At 39.1% G+C, this 23,355-nt stretch overlaps 2 protein-coding genes across 2 annotated transcripts; both read right to left on the minus strand.

Annotated features, from left to right (window-relative positions):
* Positions 1 to 9,144: 9,144 nt before the first annotated feature.
* LOC139127505 (uncharacterized) lies at positions 9,145 to 11,417 on the minus strand. The gene is made up of 3 exons (XM_070693419.1): positions 11,173 to 11,417; positions 10,672 to 10,784; positions 9,145 to 9,871 (listed from the first exon to the last, which is right to left on the minus strand). The coding sequence occupies exons 1-3, from the start codon at positions 11,361 to 11,363 to the stop codon at positions 9,564 to 9,566; spliced, it is 612 nt and encodes a 203-aa protein (XP_070549520.1). The 5' UTR covers positions 11,364 to 11,417; the 3' UTR covers positions 9,145 to 9,563.
* Positions 11,418 to 22,294: 10,877 nt separating this feature from the next.
* LOC139127453 (uncharacterized) lies at positions 22,295 to 22,642 on the minus strand. Its single transcript, XM_070693375.1, has one exon. The coding sequence runs from the start codon at positions 22,640 to 22,642 to the stop codon at positions 22,295 to 22,297; it is 348 nt and encodes a 115-aa protein (XP_070549476.1).
* Between the last annotated feature and the right edge of the window lie 713 nt (positions 22,643 to 23,355).

Genomic DNA, 23,355 nt, shown 5'->3' on the forward strand with positions numbered 1-23,355 from the left:
GGAGGGTACCGACTGATGTTTCCGTATTTTGGCAAGTAGCGCAGCAACTTTATCGTGCCTTCAACAAACAGGTTTTTGAATTGCTCTGAGCTCCGGTCAGAGGGTGGAGATTCCAAACCAAAGCAAGGTCATTCGAACGTAATGTAAAACACAGTCCTCCACGACGATACCCTGGCAACGTTTGCCGATAGGGTCCGAGGAGCGGTCGGCATATTTTTTCGCGTACAATCCGGGGGAGTTCAAAAGAGTTCTTGGGGGATGTCGCCCGATCGACTGTCAAATTGTATGACATCGCAACCATTTCCAAAATAAAACGACACTGAAACCCTTGGTGAGGTACGTGAACGTAATCTTTATTCACCGTGATTACGTTCAGATGCTATGATGAAGGCATAAGCTTACAACGCGAACTTTACCGAGTTTGACCATGGTTGACCGATGTGTAAAACACAATCACTGCATCAGAAAAAGATGTTCGTTTTTTTCGGCTCCAATTAGTCGGAGTAGGTACAATTTTGGATGTCGGACTTGAGCAGATATGCTAAATATATTCAGAAACGGACATAATAATTTGGTGTTCTGCATCATAGGTTGGGATTCTGGGAACAGTTTTTGAATGTCAGACATTGTATTGACCGATATAATATACCAGAAAAAGTCGTGGTTTTTGGTAGTTTTTTCGACCCTAATTTCATTCAGAGCAGGATCGAAGAATTTTGAGTGTGGAACTTTGTTGCATGTCGACTCACATGTAAAATGTTAACAGAATTGGACGTATTTTGGGGTTTTGAGGTCGTAATATTAAGTTGGATGGAGAACAGTTGTCTCTAACGGGTATGGATAAGCTTAGACGTGAAACATACCGGTAAAACAGGTAGTTTTTGGCCGCAATGCGTTTTGAGCGGAGACACTTCCGTATGTCGAAAACTGACTTATTGGACTAGGCTTCAACCACCGTCCCTCCTGGGTGGAGGGACGGTGCTTCAACAAACATTATTGTTACGGTTTATTGTTGACAGGTGGGAGTGATCATGGGTTTTCGAGAAGCCCAACAACGTCACTATGTAAATTACGCAACGCTGTGTCATTCAAGGGTTTATGCAAATAGGAATGCAAATGTGTCCACAATGTTTACAAAAGCTCCCCGATTTGACCGGGATAGCCACGTGCATATGTTTTGAATTTTAACAATCGTGTATTACACGGAAACAATTACTTATTATGAATGAGCGACACAGCTCAATGATGGCCTTGATTTCAAGGCGTATTCTCTGAGAATTTCGAAAATTTGACAGAAAAATGACCAATTTGGTATTTATCTACCTTAAGACATAAGATAAACGATGGCACGCGAACTGGCCCACAATGTTCATTTTTGTTAAAATCTAACACATTTCCGAGTATGTTATGGTTTCAAACTTATCGTCCACTCAAAGGCTATATATTACACGGATTCAAAATTTATCATAAAACAAAAAATGACCAAAATCACTCAAGGAAGGTGGGTGTACCCCTTAAAACTACTTTTGTGCCCTTATCAGTTAGGATTCCTATCCAAATTTCTACGAGGTGAAAATCGCATTGCGGAGACGGCTAATGTCACAATTATTTCAAATTTCATGAAAAAAGTACGTTTCCGCCAGAAAATGAACCGTCTACCTGGCAGTTTGTGTATTCACATAAATTAGTGTGATGGCAGGTTAGCCTATGACGTCGGACTGTCAAGTACGGTTTCTTTCAGTTGCCGGGAGGTGCTAACTGATCCTCGTTAATTGGGATTAGCTGATAAACAAAGGCTTGTTCCAGATCGATTATTCTCTTTTGTTCACTCGCCAGTTCCTTTCCATGATGGGTAGACTGGGAAACTACTCAGAGATTCGTAAATGTAGCGATTTTGTCGGGTGGTAATACGGTTTTAACAAACGACCCAGTACTTCTTTACAGTGTAAATGTTTTGCCTGTTTTAGATTAGCCAAGATACGAAGCCCTCCTACTGATTCCGGCAGTACGTATGTAGTGTTCACTCAAAGGGGTTTGTTAGCGTATCGAGCCCGATACCGTTTTCATGTGCCGATATCTGATTAATCAACTCGACAACATATCCGATAGCCAAAAAATCTCCACTTACTCAAGTTTTCACGTCCGTCGTTGTTTCTTTATCCGCACGTCAGTGTCTTTTGTACTGAACAATGTAATATCGTATAGCGCAGTTACCTCCATGATCATATTTTAATTTTGCAGTCAGTGTTCGCATTTTCAAAGCTTGCTCTTCTTGAACGATTGACACAGTGACAATGCCATTTCCAAAATGTGAATGAGAGATCGACCAATGCAAAATAGATGACTCGGAGCAAAGCCAGCGCGAAAAGAACTGACAACGTCCGGTGCGGCAAGCTTATGATTAGCTGACCACAAGTAAAATTGACAGTTATGGCTACTTATTAAATTTGACCGCAGTTTGGGCTGTTTCACCTTTTGTGAATTGAAATATCTTCCGATGCCGTCATTGTAGCAAGCGACGATGACGATGTCACGATCCCCATCCGATTTGCCCCGACGGTTGAATCGTGTCTATCCGAGTATGAATGATACCCTGTAGCTATGGGTAACCGACCATTGCCGAACAATGCCGAAGATCAACCGAGTAACGTTCCCGGAATGGCAAGGCTTGGTTATCACGGGTAAATGAAAAAGCTGGCGTTGAAAACGTTGTTTTCGTGCAGCTTTGTCGGACTAGGTCAGGTTCGTAGGCAAGCCATAGGGTTTTGAGCAAAGGCACTTTGCGGGTTTTTTTCATAATTTGAGTCATGACGTCGCCATTGATGCAAAATTTCAACACGATCTTGTAGTAGCTTAGCCCTGCGTACGATGCTGTGTGTTCCGCTACAGCTAACCGCCCCGCTCAGCACAGCGGGGCGGTTAGCTGTAGCGGAACACACAGCATCGTACGCAGGGCTAGTAGTAGCTCATCCCACAATTACGTTGTCACACGTGCCCTTGAAGAAGCAGGAATCAGCAAGTCGAAAGAAACAATTGCAAGTTCTGCAGTTTAAGACTATATCTCGGGCGACTGAATGGCTATGTCGCTTTCGGTAAAGTTAATGGCACCGACCTTGGCAAAATGCAACTATATTCTATAGGACTATCAAAACAAAATAAAGAATCGGCAGTTCCGATTGCAAATATGTCTGCATGCTCCACCTCCTATGTTTATCTGAAACCGAGTAAATGGCCATACAGGGCAATCACCTCCTCCAAAAAGAGAACTACCGTAAACGCATGTCTTCATGCTTATCCGATTCATTTCCCAATCATAATCATAACGTCAACCCAAACTTTGATGAATAGTCGAAAATCTACAACAGGGATTTGTAAAAACTCCATGTTTACAAAAGACTTAACACAATTTTACAAAGTGTTGTGAATTACGAAATAAAGTTGCATTTAGAGAATTTAAATGGGTTGCTTCGGTTAGGTGTGTCGCTTTTATCTTGTTTGCTGTGCAATCAATGTGTTTTAATATTGACAGCACAAGTAGGGAGAGAAATTTGGCGTCAGTTTTTCGAAAATTTTACATCCGAACGAAAAATGCCTTTGATACGAAACAACCGGATTGCTTCGGTTTAGAGATTTGTTGCGCTCATCCTTGTTTGTTGTGTAATCAATGTGTTTTTTTGTTGACAGAATTAGTAAAGAGATAAATTTTGCGTCAGTCCCTGCAGTTTGGTTCATGAGATTTTGTGCTGCGGACCAGTCTATATACCTAACTCATGCACATTTGTTGCGTACCTGGCATTTTCCCAGCATTTAAAATTGGATCTGTGGTGTGATCATCTGAAAGTTTTGTGTTTTGTGCGTGCCAACACTTGATAGCTAAGGCTAATCAGACACATATTTAATCACCTTCGACAGATCAAGCTGATGAGGCTGCACGTGTGGACAACGAACCATGTGGCCATACTGTATATTACGCTTGTCACTGATACTTGTCTTCGCATCGAAGCATAGACCCTCTAAAACACGTCTATGATCGAAGTAAATAATCACCCACATGATCCATGAGTGACAGCTTTTTATTTGCCCCTTTGCATCAAAGCTGAACCGCGTCACGGCATTCCTTGCATAAATGCATATGAAATTAGCTGGTTACCGGTTGCCGCCTGGTAGCGTTGTTTGCTTTTTGCTTTTTCACATTGATCCTGTTAGTCTGAAGTGATAAGTCGACCACATTTGTGGTCATAAAGCTTTCCCCCAGATTGAGCGCTCTATATAAGACTGCACTCGATTCCCGATAGTTTCGAAACCGACGTTTGGTATGCAGTGTAAGATTTCTTTTACAGACTGCCTGACTGACAAACATTAAATGTTGTAATTTATGAAACGTGTGTGTTTCACGGCATATAGCCGTTCCGTTGGTTGAAGAATACTCGAAACGTAGGCCTACACACTGTCCCTCCACAAACTGGCCTACATCATGGATGTAAAAAATAGACATCCATGCCTAGATAAGCTCACTCTTTTAGCGAATATAGGCTACAGTAGAAGTCAGGTCTCGCTGCCACTCTCTACATTAATGCAGCGTGGAGGTAGCATGGAGGTAGCATACCTCCATTGATAATGCAATCATGAACTATGTCCTGTAAATCCCAGTAAAAATCACACGCGCAGATACGGATACCTAGCTTAGGGGAGAACCATTTGATTTGGGGGGGGGTATGGAGGAAATGGGTATGGGAGCAATTTTTTTTTCCTGTCACAGTGACAGCAATTTTTTTTTCTACTGTCAGAGCTGCATCAATTTTTTTTTTCAAATGGAGTAGCAATGCAATTTTTTTTTCTTTGTCATCAAGTTTGTGATGCGTTGTATATAAGGGAGCCGTCATTATTTACGGCCTGAAACTCAGAAATTTCAAGTGACACACCCCCCCCCACCCCCCCCCCGTCAACCATGATGAATTTGAGTAACTCCCCTCTCTAACTCTGAAATTTTGACTGATCCCCCCCACTTAGAGAAGTTAACTACAAATACATGTATTTGTAAAATTTACAAAATACAGCAATTTAACAGTAAAGACCTTTGAAATCCTGATGTACTCTGCTAGACTATCATCAGTTATTTCATGATGGTTCAAAAAGGTGAACCCATCAAAATGAAATTGCAAGTCACAATAAAATAATGATATAAAAGCTCACGCAGTATCTAACCATATAGTATATTGTTTAATTTGGATGGGTATTATGACAAGGTTTTCACTTGGATATCTGACCGGGCAGAATTTTAAAATACAGGGGGAGAACACGCGAGAGGCTTAGGGGAAAGTGTCACAGGGGCTTTCCCGTATCTTGCATGGAAAGTTTAAGATATTGATATGTGCAATGGTGCAGTCTGGTGCCATCTGAGAGGTGTTTTTTAATTTTTTTTTTACTAAGTGAAACTGTTAGAACACCTCAAGGGGGAGAGCACGAGAGGGGGTTTCCCCCTCTCGTATTGGAAATTTTGGGAAATTGATGTGTTTAATGGTGCAATCTGAGAGGAGTTTCAGGTTATTTTGCATTTGGTAAAACTGTTTGAAAATGACATTGAACACTGCAATATTTTTACATTTTATGCATGATCAGTGTTTGTGTCACAATATTCAACAACCAAACGATGACAATACAATTTGTGAAAAACAGTTCTGTTTGCCAGAGACTGAAGATAAATAAATATACAGGAACGGAAAATTTGTGACCTTCTTGTGTCATTTCTCCAGCTGCCAGCTTCTAATGAAAAGCTTGAATATGGTATGTTTAACTGTCAAAATGGTCATTGAAGTGAGGTAAATGGAAACATGTCTCTGTGATAATAAAGGATGAATTCACAACAGTTCAGTTTTGTCCTAGATCCTGGGAAAATTTGAGAAATTGATGTGCGCCACGGTGCAGTTTAGTGCAATCCGATAGGTATTTTAAATTTGTCTTTTACCAGTAACACTGTTAGAAAAGCCAAGGGGGGGGGAGAGCACGAGAGGGGGTGCCCCCCTCTCGCATTGAAAATTTTGAGAAATGGATGTGTGCAATGGTGCAATCTGAGATGTGTTTCAATTTATTTCGCCAAAATAAATTGAGTAACCCGTCCCCCTTCTTCCTCTCCACATTTTGAGTAACGCCCCCTGAAGTTTTCAATTTTTTTAGTGACCCTCTCCCTTGTATTTCATTACATTTGTTGTTCCTCAATTTTTCATTGTCAACTTGTACATCTTCCTAATATATTTATATTGAGAGAATACTATATTGATTTTAACACTAGTTTATCGACTCCTGTCTTGTGTTTTAAAATTTTCACAATTTACAGAAGTCAAAAAGTCCCTTTAGATAGTGCCTATGCCATTGAGATATTGCAACAGAAATCCTGAAATATGATTTCTTGGGTCAGGAAAGGGAAGGAAAACATTGAGTGCACTGAGGTGTAAGTAGACCTATGTAGTGCATGCTTATATCATAAGTGCTGGGAAAAAAACATAAGAATTGCTTGTGGTAAAAACATTTGCGCCGCCTATGGCGGCGCGCCGGCAAAGAATACATGAGAATAGGGTTTCCAATTTTGCTAATTTCTGGTGCATTGTGACATTTTTTTTTTCACTTCTGTCTGTTATGACAATTTTTTTTTTCTCAGGCCATGGCAGGATCAATTTTTTTTTCTTCTATCTCACCTGGCGACAAATTTTTTTTCTCAAAATCCTCCATAACCCCCCCCCCCAGAAATCATATGGTTCTCCCCCTTATGTTACACAACTGGTATCAGTGGTAAATGACGTTATGCTAGCAGGTACTGCGGTTTTACAAAAGTTTCGGCAGAATTTTGAGGTTGTGAACGGGTTACGAGTATTTGATTCAACGTTACCGACGTGGCCCTAACCGATGTATAAGTTGGGCTTAACCATGCCGGTTAAAGGACATTTAAGCCATGTCGTATACGTCGGCCTACAAAGCGGATAAGCTGACGGTTAAGTAACGTATCGGTAAGTAAACAACCGACGGTTCTCTTCCGGTCCAGTCGGATCAGCCATTGAACCGGTGACGAACCGCTGACAAACCGTTGCTAAACCGGAAGTGTAAACGCCCGATTTCATACAGTGTATTTTCAATACCATATCTTTATTGTGTCTGCAGTATTAGGTATTAATTTTGCATTTCTGGAATGAAACTCTGAAATATCACTTGAAAAAACTGAAATGGTACGTGATTAATGTAATCGCGGTTTGTGACATTAATTATATGCATCACATCATGGTAGCCATCAGAAAAGTAAACATTAAAAGAACAGACAGTGGCTACACTATGTTAAAATTATAACCCTGACGCTACACTTTAATAAAAGTGAAATTATACAGTAATCAGTTTGCCCTGTTGTAGAACATTCAGTTGGCTACCCACTAAGTGTTTATTACAACAGTGTGGCGTGTTATTATTTGTGTTTATCCAAAAATGTAATTGATCCAAAAATGTGATTGTGTGAGTCTAAGAAATCCTTTACTAAGTATATATAACCCTCTGTGTTGTCAAAAAATAAAATCACATGCTCAAAAACACTGTACATGTTAGCATGTACACATTCCCATCCTTCTCCAAAACATTTTTGAATTCATTGCAAAGTAGATTTGGAAATAACCCCCTCTGTACAGTGTGAAACAGGGAATAATTTCTAAGAATTTATAAACAGTTGTGAAAAAAAATTTGCATGTTCAAAGTTTAAACAACTGGACGAATAGTCAGCTGACAATTATGAGGGTAATTATTTTAGAGTACCAGCTGTGACACAAAATACAAAAAATATTCTTATGAGAATAAAACGTTAGCTTGAATATATATAGGTGACATAACTTCCCACCCCTCTGTTTGGTAAACTACTGAAACAGCAAGGCTTATATTATCATAATGACCTTGAAAAGGGCATAGCCAGTAACAAAATATGGAAGGTTAAATTTAATTTTTTGAATTAACATTGACCGTGTTTCAATTCAACTTTGTCACTTTCTCTAACGCATTTGGCAAGTAAGGAATGATCTACCATAGTTACCTGCCAATTGACCTTTGTTTTGCTCGAATAAACATGCCACTGATTGCCACTGAGTTTTAGGCAGACATGTAAATTATATTCGCGGCGGCGATGTCTTAGACTTATGGCTGTCCATTCAATCACGGTCACTCCACAACCTGATTCTGACTCGGACAGCTATTATTGTAAACAATTGTACATCGTACCACTGCCATACCTTGGTCATATATTATAAGCGGACACACGTTATTTTTGAACAACGTTGAATAGCATTTGTGATCTGACCCAGTTTTCATGATCGGCCGGGACTGCACGGGGAGGCGTCATACGACTGAAGCAATGTAAGAAATTCCGATCAATTCGACCACACTCAACACAATAAAAAATCGACAAAAACCTGTGAGAAATTACGATTTTAATAAGATATATTTGATTTTGAGCGTAAATGTGACAGAAAATTTTGAAGTGAACAACGTTGTAGTAACGTATGTACGGCGCATACGTCATGTTCGACCGTCGCGTTCGACGCGTTCACAGCACTATTGCCGTGCAAGATACGGTGCTCCATAGGTTTACACGTAAAGCACGATCGAGAAAAAAAAAGCCCAAAGCTCAAAAAACACCCCTACATTGAGACTACACTAAAAATGCTCTTCCGATAATAAGGAAAGTAAAAAAAATTGTTTGAGTACGATAAAAATTGATCTACTTTGGTAAATTTAGCTGCAAATTTCGCGTCATACACCCGTGGCCCTTGACAACATAATCGAACAATGGCGCCATACGCGATGCATACCCGAGCATTCCAATCGAATTTTTTTGACTTTCTAACGATCAAATGCTAATCCATTGTAAAACAAGGCATTTCAAAATATGTGAAATCAAGCGATTTCAGTGATACTTATCAGGGACTTTGGAATTTTGTGCTGTTCACTCCAACTTCCACGACCTTCGCCACGCTTCTGAAGACCTAAAATAGCTGTCTCGTTCTTTCTCGTATAACTAGGGCCGTCTCGCGAGATGTTCGCGTTCGATTGTTCATATGTCGTTTCTCCAACTAAGTTATCTCATCCCGTACGTACGAAACGCTTGTGTAAGAGGGCTGATGCCTTCTTTAGGTCTCCTGGGGAAATTGATGCCCCAAGTAATAAATAGACACCCTCCACTAACAAACAGAAATGTTGAAAGAAGTCTGCAGGTAAGACTTTCCATAATAAGGGTACAGAATAGTACAAAAGAAAACTTCTAAACTCTGAAGCTTTCCAGTGTGCGAGTTCATTTGATATGGTTCTCGGTGCTCTTGTAATCATATAAGGTGGCTGGATGGATAGAATATTCTTGTCAAGCATTTGTATCTTATTGCCAATGTACCAAGCATCTTCCTTGTGTGATTTGTCTCTCCAAAGTGTCAAAAGCATTTTCATAATACCTAAGCATATGCAATGCATGTAGTCTGACCCAATGCCATTGATGATATCAAATGTTGGCAAACATGAAAACCAGCTTATGTTCTTCACACCCATGACTACTTGGCCTTCCCACTTTGAATGCTTCTGGCAGCTTCCTTGGCAAATTTAAATGTTGATTTGTGGGTCCTCTCTTCTTTATGTCCTGTAGCAGGGTTTTCTCTGTCATAGGGATAAGCTCTAGTGTGACCTCTAACACTTGTCTTCACGGTCTCACCTGGAGCTAAGCAATATGGACAACCATACATACCATTAAACTGGACGCACTCCATAAACATACATCTTGCTGGAGCATCAAAGACAGCACTCAACAATATCACTCGCACGGTTATGTTTGTGTTCTTTTCAGGAACTTGTAATGGCATTCCTGTAATTGGGTAGATTAAAAACTGGTTAGTACTTTTAAGATAAAAAGGCTGTCATCAGTGTCAACAATACAATAGCAACATATCAAGTCAAAATATTTAGCAGTATGTATGTTAACAAAACAATGCATCTTACCCTCACTTTACACACTGTTGACTAGTACAGAAGCTAAATATAACTAATTCACAACAGTCTACAAAACCAGTAAAACAGTGTTTCTTGATGATGAATAAAACAAGTCATTGACAATGACACAGTCCCAACTAGTAATAGGAGTACTATTGTTTGTCAGTTCAGACTTGCCTTAGTTATGGCTTAAAACAAAAAATAATCATAACAAAAATGCAGCCTGGCAGCCATCTTGGATCATATTACAACAAAAATCAATATGCATATGTGTGACATAGATCAATGCCCTTGTACCAAATTTGAAAGAAATCGGTTGAGACATGCCTCAGTTATGACTGAAAAAAAAATTGTAACAAAATGGCCGTCTGGCGGCCATCTTGAATTGTATCACAAAACCAATCGACGTGCATCTGTACGGGGTATGGTACTATCCTTGTGCAAAGTTTGAAAGGAATTGACCAGGGCATGTCAGAGATATCTGCGTGAACGGACGCACGGACGCATGGACAGATATAACCAATCTATAAGTCCCCCAAGACTTCGTCCGTTGGGACTAAATATTTGGGAAAATGAATTACAGTAAAAGTTAAAACAAGGCTTTCTAGCTAGTATCCTTTTTAGCTTTGATGCAAGTAAACTGTGGTACATATGTAATAATAAGTGTAATATTACCTTTCTCAAACATTTCCTTGAAGCTTTCGGCAAATGGCTTCAGAAATGTTTTCGTCTCTGGTTTTCTAAACCCAAACCAAAGACCCGCAAATATTCTATTTCTTCTTTGATATCTGTGAAATAAAGGATGTTCAATAAGTTATTGTTTTGTGTACACAACTTATGAAATTTATAAACACTTGACTATACCGAGGAAAAAAATTTTGTAAATGGTTGTAAACCAAAATGAAGGAGTGCAATCAAGACCGGTAAAGAATGCATCCTACATGTACAGGTTGCAGTTGTTTTTTTACAGTTCAGAGTGTTGCCTGAAAAAGTTATTGTGTAAATTTTATTTTACCAAACATTGTTCACTTGACTTTGCAGACTATATTTGAAAGGAAGAATGAAAAAATAAATTTGAAACAAATAGTAAAATTATTGGCATTAAAAAAACCAGTAAGACCAGCAATCTCTACTGAAAATATATACTAGCTCAACTAATACAAATTATTAATATACCTGTCCTTGGGAGGAAGTTCATTGACACTATAATACACTGGCCATATGGAGAATTTGGAAGACCTAAACAAAGCGACTCCATCAAAATTCATTTGAAATGATAAATGAAGCTCAGTCTTCTTATGTTGACTTGATGTGTTGTGGAAAAAACCATCATCACTGAAATGTTCCCGGTATAGTAACCCATCCATCACATCAGCTATGTATCCATTTGATGGCTTGTTTCGCTTAACTCGGTATGCCAATTTCTCAACCATACCACTTCCTACAATAAAAAATAAAGAGAGAAGTTTTATATGGAGTGCATCACAAAAGAAGATGTGCATGTACTGGATAAATTTTTCAAACGTGAAGGCACATCTGTCTAGTAGCAAAAAGCTAATGCCAGGGCAGCAGTTTTTGAGATGAACTCGTTATGCTAGCTCCCCAATTGCAAGCCTGACATGAGAATAAAAAAACTATCAAGTTGAAAGCAAGCAGCAAAATGAAGGGAAAAGGGAAGCAGTCTACAAGAAAGCTCCATTTTATTGAAAATAGCTAGCTAATACTAAGTTGAGGTTTCTGCCTTAACCTTTAGCATTTTTATTGCCTGTCCTTTTATTGCCAGTAAACATGTTACCTTCGCCAATAATAGTATCACCTGTGTTAACAAACTGATTTACATATGCCAGTAACGGAGAACCAACAGGAAACTGTAATTCCAAACAGAACACTGGAACAAAAACCCAACAGTTAATTAAAGCTTACTGTATAATGAATACATACAAAATACAAAGGATGGACAACCGCTATGCATTGTAATATCAAAATTGTACTTACGTGAAAATATGCTCTGTAGCTGGCTGAGTACTGGTAAAATGATGAAGTAACTTGTGGACTTCTTCTCCATCGTACTTCTTGAGCAAACAGGGCAATTGGAGTCAACCTCTTTTCCAATATAGCCATAACAGTACAAACAAAAATAATGTCTTTCTATTGGAGATTTCAATTTCTTGAAGAAGTCGTTGAACATCTTTAGACTCTTTCGACACAAGTTAGGCGCGATACAGTGCAATTCTATTAAACTTAGTAAGTCTGCTAAAGCAGTCCCAGTTAAGCTATGTCGAATGGCAAACGAAATGAGGAGAAGCAAACTTATGCCAACTGTGAGAGGAGCTCCAGGATAGAGCGGTTTGTCCTCTTCCTGGCTCTCTGTTTGCTTTTGGTTTTCGTCGCCCACAGGGTCAGATGCTATATCAGAATCACACTGTGGATCATCGACATCCTCACTGAAATCGTCGATGTATTTGTCCCACGAACGATTACCTTGCGTGTAGTCAGGATTGTCATCTGATTGTTCTTCCAAGTCGCTTCCATTGGCAATCGAGGCAACGTCTGTTTCGTGAAAATCGATCGATTCATGCGCATCAAGAATATCTGTTTTCTTGTAGTCATTTGCTGGCAGAGAGTTTGCAGCCGTAGAACTGCTCATCCTACTGGCAGAGTGCAAAATTTCAGCATGGCCAACATCATCTATCATGTCCTGTTCGATCTCCATTTCCGGTGCCCCTGCCACTTGTCGTTCATTAGTGTCCTGTGATAGCCAAACTCGCGCGGTTGAAACAGGTATAGGCTTCAATGGGTTACTTAAATAAGTCATGTACGATCCCCGTTTCGCTTTGGTCTTCCAGTCGTATTGTCGTCAGCCATTTCTCTTTGTTTGTCAGGATTGTCAGGAATCAAACGCAAACTCAGCTGCGAAAGTATACGTTGTGATGCCTACTACTATTGTGTTTACATCAAAATCAATATGGCTTCAGTTCAGCAAGGTATGCTGGGAGAAATATCGGTAATGCAATACGTGTGATCTGTATATTTAGCATTTTATGAAAATACAATATCACCAACTGATAGGTCATTATGTAGTTTTTCGATATTGATAATAAAGGCTTATCTCTGCAGCAATCAAATGACCATTTCTCGCTTTATGGAACAGAAGGTTAAAGGTCACACAATATCCAATCGCATAACGCTCTTCGAGCGGGAAAAATATTAGTATCAAATATAAACGCGCAAAAATCGTTAACCGCGCCAGCCATCCACACCACAGCTCTTACCGCTCCTGTGTCATTTAACAAGAAAACGTCGTGAAATGCCTTCGAAACGCTCTCGCATTCCTAAGACCAAGTTTGGAGATCAAGGTAAGTAAATTTCAACTGTATGTGATATATGACCAAAATTTCGCTCGATGCTTGAGTTGTGCTCATGATATCCCTTGTGTAGTACTGGCACGACACGCCTGCAGGTTGTACTATGCGGCTCAGTTCATTTTCGGTACCTGTAGTATAGACAGAAGTTTCCATCCCTTTCTTGTGTTTCATTTTCCATATGGATTATTACTAAAGAGCATCAGATCAGTAATTGGTTGGGTAAGGAAAGCTGCATGATCAACTGCTTAGATTAGAATTAATTCATTCCGTGGCAGGCATTGAAATTCGCATCGCCGGCGACTGTTTTTTTTTATATTCATACTTTTTATCGCTAAAATATCTTCGACCTTGTAAAACGGTTCGGACATGTATCCCAGGCTTTGTTATCAAATTATTCAGCGGGTTAAAACTGAGAAAGGAGACGATTTACTACGGTAACCTGCCAGCATACGTGGCCTGAATAAACATAAATGTAATGAATTACAACGGACGATTCTATTGGCTACGGCAGTTGCTGATTCCTATGTAGTGACCTTTGTAATCACCAATGAAAACGTGCGTATTACTCATGGCCGCCCTCATAAAGCTCTTCAAAATTGCCGATAAACAAAGTGAGAAGCGGTTGCAATTGCAAGGTCAAGCTTGGTTGTACGACCTCATGTTTTTGAAGCGTACCTATAGGTAAAACAGAAAGGGTGTTACGTAGATTTAAACTGTTTTCAAAGGCAATGGCCTGATTTTTTATCACGGAAACACTTTCCGATTTATTAAATTTCGAATAGTAGGCCGACGTGCGTTGCACTGCCTGTCGTAGGCGTCAATGTGCACCCGCACCCAGCTGATCAGGCGGACATGTGCATTGTACACTGCCGGGCCCATCGCGTATTGTAAGAAATGAAAGGCAATTCATACAAATTGCCTTACCGTTCTGAAAAATTGAAATGAAATTGAAAGTTTTGCACTCTGCTATAATTTGCAAGTTATGACACTCAAAACCGGGATTTCAAATATCAGTAATTGATTTCTTTAATGTTCAGGAATTTTCTGTCACATTTTTAGTGAGATTACAAAATTTAACCGCTTTAGTTATGCAATAAAAATACTTTTGATTGACATGTTTGTTATTACTTGTAGGTTGTGACAAATATTATGGTTACAGACACCTGCAAAATCTGTCATTTTGGCACCACTGAACACAGAGACCATTGTGTTGTAAACAGATCAAAATCAGCTATCTGACATAATTGATGTAGTTTTCTCAGTGCAATGATTTATAGCACATAATGTTTTGAGGATCGAAGATAAACAGTAAGGAAACAAGATTTTATTGTGGAGACATCCAGGTCTCTCTGAACCCATGCGCCAAGGCAAGTTTATGTATCACAGATCACACATTTACAAAGCCACAACATCTGTCATTTTTATTCAGAATTTCAGTTGGTACAGTTCCTTGAGGACAATGCCTATCTGGTGGTAACAAGTGAGAATGTTAAGCAATGTGGATCCACCATGAAAGCCCTGTGGCCTCTTGACAGGCAGTATTACTCATGCCTTGTTCAGAGCAAAAGTTGTGAGTATACCCTCCATCCCAGAAATATATAAAATCAAAACCTGCAACTGCCAAAGATTTTATATTATTTTATATATAATCATTCAACCTAATAGTTGTCAAAAGCTGAAGTCAGTTAAACAAGCCCCAATTTTCTATAGGAGAACTACTTCCTAGCCATTCAATAACAGTTAAGCTGGGAAGAAACTGGGCCAACAGTTGAGTCAAGAGAACAAACCCTGAGCTTCATTTACATTGTAATGTTTTACAGGTTTAGAATTAGGAGCTCCTATTAAAGTAACACAATAGCTGATCTATGCTTGAAACAAAATTATTCACTGGCCATGTGTTGAGCACAATGACACAAGCCTGAGTGTTAGTGAAAGAGCGATCAGTACTGATTGTAGAAAGAGTATAAACTATTATTATATTAGATCCATATATTATTAAATTTTGTGAGTTTGTTGCAAAGTATTTTTTTATAATTTGCCAATTTCCTGGTGAGCGCAGCATTGATCCTGGGATGGATAGAAGATTGATTCAGTGTTTGTAAACATGACATTTTGAACATAGGCAATATACATATTTGTCAAATAATTGTTTAAAAATGAATGTCATTTTAATTTTCAGGTGATAAGGAGGAGCTGCAAAGAATGAAAATAAGTTTGGAGAAAGCTGTCACTGGTAAAAAGAGACGGAAGTCAGACCCTCCTGTCACATCCAAGATATCTACATCAAAGAAATCCAAAGTTGCTAAAAAAAGGTTGGTGAGGATGAAAAGACAGCAACAGAGGTGAATGAAAAAACAGCAGAAGCTGCCATAAAAAAAAAAGTAAGGGAGGAGAAGGAAAAACAGAGACTGGCAAAACTCAAAGCTGATAATGCTGTGTTTAAAAGCATGGAGGAGTCTGGTTACTTTGCACTCAGGTAAGATGGTTCTGATAATATAGGACTGTATAAAGTACTTCGCAAATATATACTGCAAAGATGCAAAGACGGCCATAAGGGGCTGTGGATAATCAAACATGCGCATGGTAAACGAAAGTAAGTGCGTTTATCCTCAACTACCCTCCCCTAAACGAAAGTTTGGAAGTGCAAAAATTCTACCAAGCCTCGATCTGTATCTGCAGCTAATAATTGGTGACTATTTCACTTTGAAATAATGCATACACTACCAACTGCCCTCCAGCATACCCTCTCTAAAATCAATCTATGTTCACTGCAAACTCTACAATGATGCAACCAATAGAATGAAACGAAACCATGTATCCAAATGATTTTTACGTTATTTTACTCGTGCATTGATTCACATTTATTTCAAAAGACTGCAGGTGTAGCGCCAGTGCCATACTGGCCTGGTACACACCAAACAATGTAGCAATATTTTGCAATATAGAAAAATGTGTAGCGTGATGTTGTGATCTGAAAACTTGCAGTGCAATTTTTGCACACGGTAATTTAAATACAGCCAAAGCCCCTTCCCCTAAACACAGAAGTTGCGTTTACCATGCGCATGTTTTTAGTATCCACGGCCCATAAGAGAATCATTTTTCACTCACGGTGTTGTCAATCCTTTATTGTTCATGTATAATTTAACTAACAATCACTTACACACACTCACACACACCACACACACACACACACACACACACACACACACAAATACAAATGTACATAGATGTGTACACATTTTCATTGCTGAAAAGATGGAAGACTTGAATCTTTTGTTTTGTCTTTAGTGATGAAGATGAAGAAGTACCTGAGCTTCCAAAGGAGCCTCACTTTGATTTGTCCGACTCAGACGTAGAAATGAAGAGTTTGGATGGTGATTTAGTCAGCAATGGTAATAGTGTATCTGAAACCGTTTCACCAGAACAAAATCTGAATGCCAAAGGTCATCCAACCCAGGCTGGAAAGTGTCCTCGTCCTGAATATCGGACCTGTGCTGTTTGCCCAAAATACATACAGGAAAACCAGTCTCTAAAACTGGACATCATCTCTCTGCGAAAAGAAGTTGCAGATCTGAAGGTTCAGTTGGCAGCTGCCAAAAATTCATGTGAGTACCATGCCATGTTATTGTTGTGTAAAAATGTTGCAGCACTTCATAACAGGTTTCTTCCCATCTCCACAGAGGGAAGCACATAGAGATCCTCTCTTCTTTGTGTATACTTTTATGATATGACAAGTGGTTTGACTTTAAGACAAGTCACTTAATTTACCTGAAAGTTATTTTTTGCTTTTATACATTACCCATATTTCTGCCAAATGAAATTACTGGTAAAAATAAGGAATTCCTATATTTCTATGGAATTTAACATATTTGACAAAGCTGTAATACATTGTAGTTTTCTTTTTGAACAAATTACTGGTGTCATAAATTTTGTGCAATCAACATTCAGACATGCAGCCAAATGACACCCCTTCATACTTAATCACTGATAGCATCTTGATTTATCAACAGCTGTCGAAGAGAACACCATAGAATTGGCTACCCCACCCAGACCTGGCAGAGTTGACAGACAACTTGCAAAAATGCATAAGGTATGTCCCCGTAAAGCTAGTCAATAGGTGCATTCAGGAAATTGAAAGTTGCGCTTGGATATTTCTGCAGTGTTAGATGTTGAAAAGGTCATGTAATACTGGTACCAACAGATGAATGTGGATCTGCACATAGACACACAGGAGTAGTGTTTCTATGTGTATTTTGCACCTAGTGTTTGTTGTGTGTATACAGCGCTTCATTCAATTTTCTGGTCTTGCCTATTTACACCAAGGGTTCTACCCTCTTTGGCATGTCAAACAATATCAAATTTTGATGTGTAAAAAGAGCACACATTTTGTAATTATATGAAAGCCACAGTAACTGTAACTTTTGAGAAATACAATAGCTCTGTTTAAAATGGCACTCCCACTTAATAACATTTTTAAAGCACATTTTTTCCATGTCAACGGTCGATATTAGGCGTGGGGTCTGTGCGCGGATTGTGAGATATCGATAAAATATGTCCTCAAAAAAGTAAAAGTTTAATTCTGGTGGCCCACCTAAATTCAGCTTCCGAACATTGAACGTTCAGCAGTAGGGCCATTGTCAACTAAGCTATGGAATACGAGTCTACACTGATGCTGCTGTATGCCACAGTACCACTCGTGTCGGTGATCGGTCATGCCCCATGGGAGAAAGCTGAGTCTTACTGACTTGGTGAAAAATCGGACAACAATTTTTGCTTATTCCACCAGAATTCTCATAGGTGACTAGCACAATTACGTGCGGTTTATACATAGCGGCCACTGTGTGGTATGCATTGCATAGACGCATACCATACGGCGACCGCTATGTATTAACCAAAGGTAACTGTGTGGCTGACGACGAAATGTAGTCATCAGAGGCAGTTAATATTTTACACATAAAAACTGATATTAAGGATGGATGAGGATGGTGGGAGTGTTAGTGATGTTCCCAAGTTCTTCATAAATATTCCCTGACCTTTGCAAAAACACTGGCAAATTCAAAGATGTAACCAAAAATAAGTATTATGAATTTATGCCTGCTTGTGTCTGTTTGAAATGTTCTAGTATGTACAGTTAACACCAGGAGATGAGATCTTCGTGCCACCAAAACTTATGACAATAGCAACGAAGAAGGTAAAAGTGAGTAGTCCCACAGCCTGTGCTAGATTCATGGTGAAGTTGTTTTATGATGAAGATGAACTGATTCACATGAATGTGAAAGGCATGAATGGAAAAGAAGGCATTGACCCTGCGATAAGATCCTCCATATTCGGTAAGTTTTATAAAGCTCGCTTAAAATCTGGCATTTCAATGACTTTCAGAAGTATTCAGTCATCTTATTATCACTAGTCAGAGCTTCCGTAAACAAAAATTCTGCGTATTTCTCCCATAATTAGTTTGAAGTAAGCAAAGTAAATTGACGTCTGCTGATCCGATGTGCATTGAAAAAATGCAGTTTCCATAACAAAGACATGAGCACACATGGTTTTCCTCCATTGCATAGTTTATCCATGACTGAAAATCAATGTTTGCTGATAAAGATGTTCCTAATTTCGCAATATTTTGTCCTACTTCCTGTCAATTATGTCTTATCAATTGTTTCCTTCAAGGCTGTACCAATAGACATGTAACATGTACAATAGTTTGTCGTTATTTTTCAAAATTTTTTTCCTCCACTGCGCCCAATGCGTACTTGTAAACCCTGAAGATCTCTGTGTCAAATATCAACAATTTAAGCTATAATTCTCAGCAGACTTAGAAATAATAGTTTAATGGCAGGTCTGCATGCTTCTTTACAACAATTACCATGAACTTTTTCCAAATATTACAAAGTTAGCCATAATTTCAGACATGATTCAAATCTCATCTGTCTTGTGTGAACGTGGGTTCAGTACCCAAACCAGGATTGAAACATCAAAACATAGTTGTTTGAGTAGAGATGTCATAAACTATCTGATGGTGATAACCATGGAAGGCCCAGAAATTTGCAAACTGACTTCAGAGAAGTGATGATATAGTTCAGGTAGCAAAGACATCGTCGGAAGTAATAGTCTAAATAATTAGTAAGAGAATAGAACAAAGTGTATTAAAGATTGTAATACTTGGTCAAAGAAAAACACATTATCATGTTTATTGAACACTTTATTCATGGACTTATGAACAAGTATTCAATATTGCAAATACAGCTATTTTATTGGTACATGTAGTTGTATGCATTTTTGATACATTTTTACGCATATAAAAAAAAATTGCATACAGCCTTATGCAAATTTGAAAATCCTAACGGTAGCTCTGACTAGTATGTGCACATTGTATTTTTTTACATAATTTTTAAAGGGACAAAGTGGCCCATTTTTCATGAATTTTGTTTCATATGAGGTACTATTAGTATTGTTTGACATATGTTGAAAGATACTGAATAAATGGGTGACCATGCATATATTTGACCCCAGTTTTAGACAAATGAAATGAAACCATCGCGAGAATGAATTACTGGTCATGACCATTAATTCATTATCTTGTTTGTTTCATGTATTGCGTCTATAAACCAAAGGTCAAATGTATGCATGGTCACCCATTTATTCAGTATCTTTCAACATGTCACAGTACCTCATATCAAACAAAATTCATGAACAATGGGCGACTTTGGCCCTTGAATGAAAGAGCAAAACAATCACATTGCTATGTCCCCAAACCTCTGCTTTGTTCTTTTTACAATATCAACAATGACCCCAAAAGCAGCTGCTTGGTAACCTTAAAAGTGCAGTAGCTTTACCTTTTAGACACCTTCCTTCATTTTTAGTCCCCACGGACACCGTCCGGGGGACTTATAGGTTTGTCACGCCCGTGCGTCCATCCGTCCGTGCCTCCGTCCGTCTACGCAGATATCTGAGAGACTCCTGGAGAGATTTCGTTCAAACTTAGTACAACGATAGTACCCTACCTCATACAGATGCATGTCAATCAAATCACAATGCGATCAAATTTGGCCGTGTTAGAGGACTTTTTAGTTTACACCTGCATAGACTCCCATGTATAAGGCTGTTCTCCATAGACTCCCATGTATAAGGCCAAGAAAAATAAAAATTTAGTTTCTCATCGTATTCATATTGCAAAAGGATGCAGTGACACAGTTTTTAGTCCCCACAGATAAAGTCCAGGGGGCCTATAGATTTTTTGACAAAATGTCACGTGACCTCATTGAGTTGCACAGGTTAGCCAATATGCAGAATAAAATTAAAGGTTAAAGGCTATAATTATACTGTCCCTTTCTCTTGGTACTGCAACATCTTGCTTGTCTTTGCTAACCTGAGATTATTTATTTCTCTTCACAGCATTCCTTCAGGATCATTGTGACCAGGCCATTAAAGAATCAGAAATGAACAGCACTATTGGGAACATGATAACTGCAATGAAAACCAGGTCTAACAGGAAGAAGTGATGTGCTCTGTCAGTAACCAATTGTCTATTTTGTGATGTTTTGAAATTTTGAAGTTTTGGACATTAATTGTTAGCAGAAGGAAACTGATTTTAAGCTAATATAGACTACAGTCTATAGAAGCTATTGGGATGGGTATCCGTCAAGCATCGGGCGTTACACAGTAAGTGAGGCTACCCACGATTCTCCATGATCCGTACACATGGAGATCACTCACTCAACTAAGGCAAATTTCTTCTGTACGCAGAACAGCTCGATCCATATGTGATAATTATTACTTTCTGATTTCTCACTGTGAATAATGAGAAGATAAACCCCTCTTCCGCAGAGGAGATAGCAATTTTGTAATTTTGTCAACTTAGATTTTTGACAGCCATATGCAATATTTTCAATTGTCATGAGCAGTATTTTGACTGCAGGAGAAATACAATGAATCCCATACAAAGTGTTTAATTTTATCTCATATTTTACTAACATCAAAAGTTTATATTAAATATATTTTGCATGCATACAACTTTTTTACCTTTCAGAAAACAGGGTATGTTATTTTTGGAAACATCTTAACTCAGGAATTGCAAGGAATACAGTACGTGTAACCTTTTCATGAATATTTTACATGAATAAAATGTAAGTATATTCTGCACACACTGATTGCTTACCATGGCATCGTTTACCCCTATCCCTCGACAAAGTCCCTATAATATGGAATCCTGATAGTGTATGCTTATTCTGAGCATACCCTGCAAATGACTGATATCCATATGAGCATCATTTAAATTCGACTTAGGAGGTGGGTTTCAGGTCCACTCAAGACCCACATTTACTTGTGAGCTCTTTTCGGATGGATGTACGTACTGCCAAATGTGGGTTCTTTGTGGCTGCATAGGTGGTTTGTTGGTGCACCTGCACATGTCGAAATCAAGTTACTTTTGGGTGAGTTACAGGTGTATGTACATAGGTGAGTTATAGGTGGATTTGAGGTTTGTCGTAAGTGGGGTGGTTGAGGGTGGATGTGGGGTTCACCCGTAAATGTCGAAATCAAGGTACTTTTGAGTTAGTTACAGGTATGCGTTCACGGGTATCTTACAGGTGACTTTCAGGTGAGCCTGGGGTGGGCTTCTGGGGTGGGATTGGAGTATACCTGATTTCGGTAAGGGTCGTCAGCTGGACTCTGGCTGGATTCAACATAATGCCACTGACTTGGCGTTTATTCCGCTCTAAGCAAGGTTACCCTATTCGCAACATAGGTGTGAAATCTTGCTGTGTCATTGCTGATGTAGCGTAGAACACACAGTCATGCCATCCATCCAAAAGAACGATTCATCAACATGCACATTTAGCTCCTCCTTCAGGCTCTTGTTTACCCGAACTGCTAGCATTGCAGCTGCCAATTCCATACGAGGGATTGAGATTTGCTTCATTGGCGCTACCCGCACTTTACCCATCAGTAAAGTACAATGGACTTGACCTTCTGTTACAATAACCTAACTCACTAGCACCTGAGAGATGATGATGTTGGGTGGTTACTAGTTTTCCAAAATCATCTGGCTTCAGACATCGCTCTACAAAGTAGTTTTCTTCCAATTGTGGTAAATCTTTACTCCACTTCTCCCAACGTTTCTTGAGCTTACCAGGAATTTCTTCATCCAAGCCTAACTTTTGTTTACACAGGTCCTGAAGTTTGATCTTAGCTGTCAGTACTGCTGAAGCTGCCATCCCCAAGGGATCAAACACTGAACTCACTATTGACAAAATTCCTCTTCTGGTTGCTGGTTTGTCTTTCATCCTGATATTGAATCCAAATCTGTCAGATTCTATGTCCTACTGCATACCAAGTGCTCTCTCAATGGGTAAGTAATCTTGGTCCAAGTCTAAATCTTTTATCTCCTTTGCCCTTTCTATCTCTGGAATAGACTCCAATACTGATCTTTTGTTACTAACCCATTTAGTAAGTCGGAACCTCCTTGGCTACACAGTGCGAATGTCCTTTGACAAAGCCCTTCCAGCTTCATCCATCTGTACTGACTTTAACATATCGTCTACGTAGAAGTCTTTTAGAATGGTACTAATGATGTCTTCAGTATAATGCTCTCTACAGTCTTCAGCTGTTCTTTTAAGAGCATAGGCGTCACAATTTGGGAGGATGTTGCCCCAAATATGTGCACTTTCATCCTATATTCCTCCAGTGGTTGTTGTACATCTCCTTCTGGAATCCACCGAAAGCACTGAAAGTCTCGACTAGCCTTAGGCACAACCACTTGAGAAAACATAGATTCTATGTCAGCCATAAGTGCTACTGGCAATTGACGAAAGCGTGTGAGAACTCCTACCAATGAGTTACTGAGATCTGGTCCTTGCATCAGTTCTCTATTCAAGGCGTTTCATTGAACTCTACCCAATAATCAAAAACAACTCTAATCTTCTTTTTCTGGGGTGGTATACCCCATGATGTGCGATGTACCACTTCAATCCTTCCTCACACTGCAACTCAAAGTCTG

This window comes from Ptychodera flava, unplaced genomic scaffold (assembly GCF_041260155.1).
Source record: "Ptychodera flava strain L36383 unplaced genomic scaffold, AS_Pfla_20210202 Scaffold_32__1_contigs__length_2955704_pilon, whole genome shotgun sequence".
Taxonomy (NCBI): Eukaryota; Metazoa; Hemichordata; class Enteropneusta; family Ptychoderidae; genus Ptychodera; species Ptychodera flava.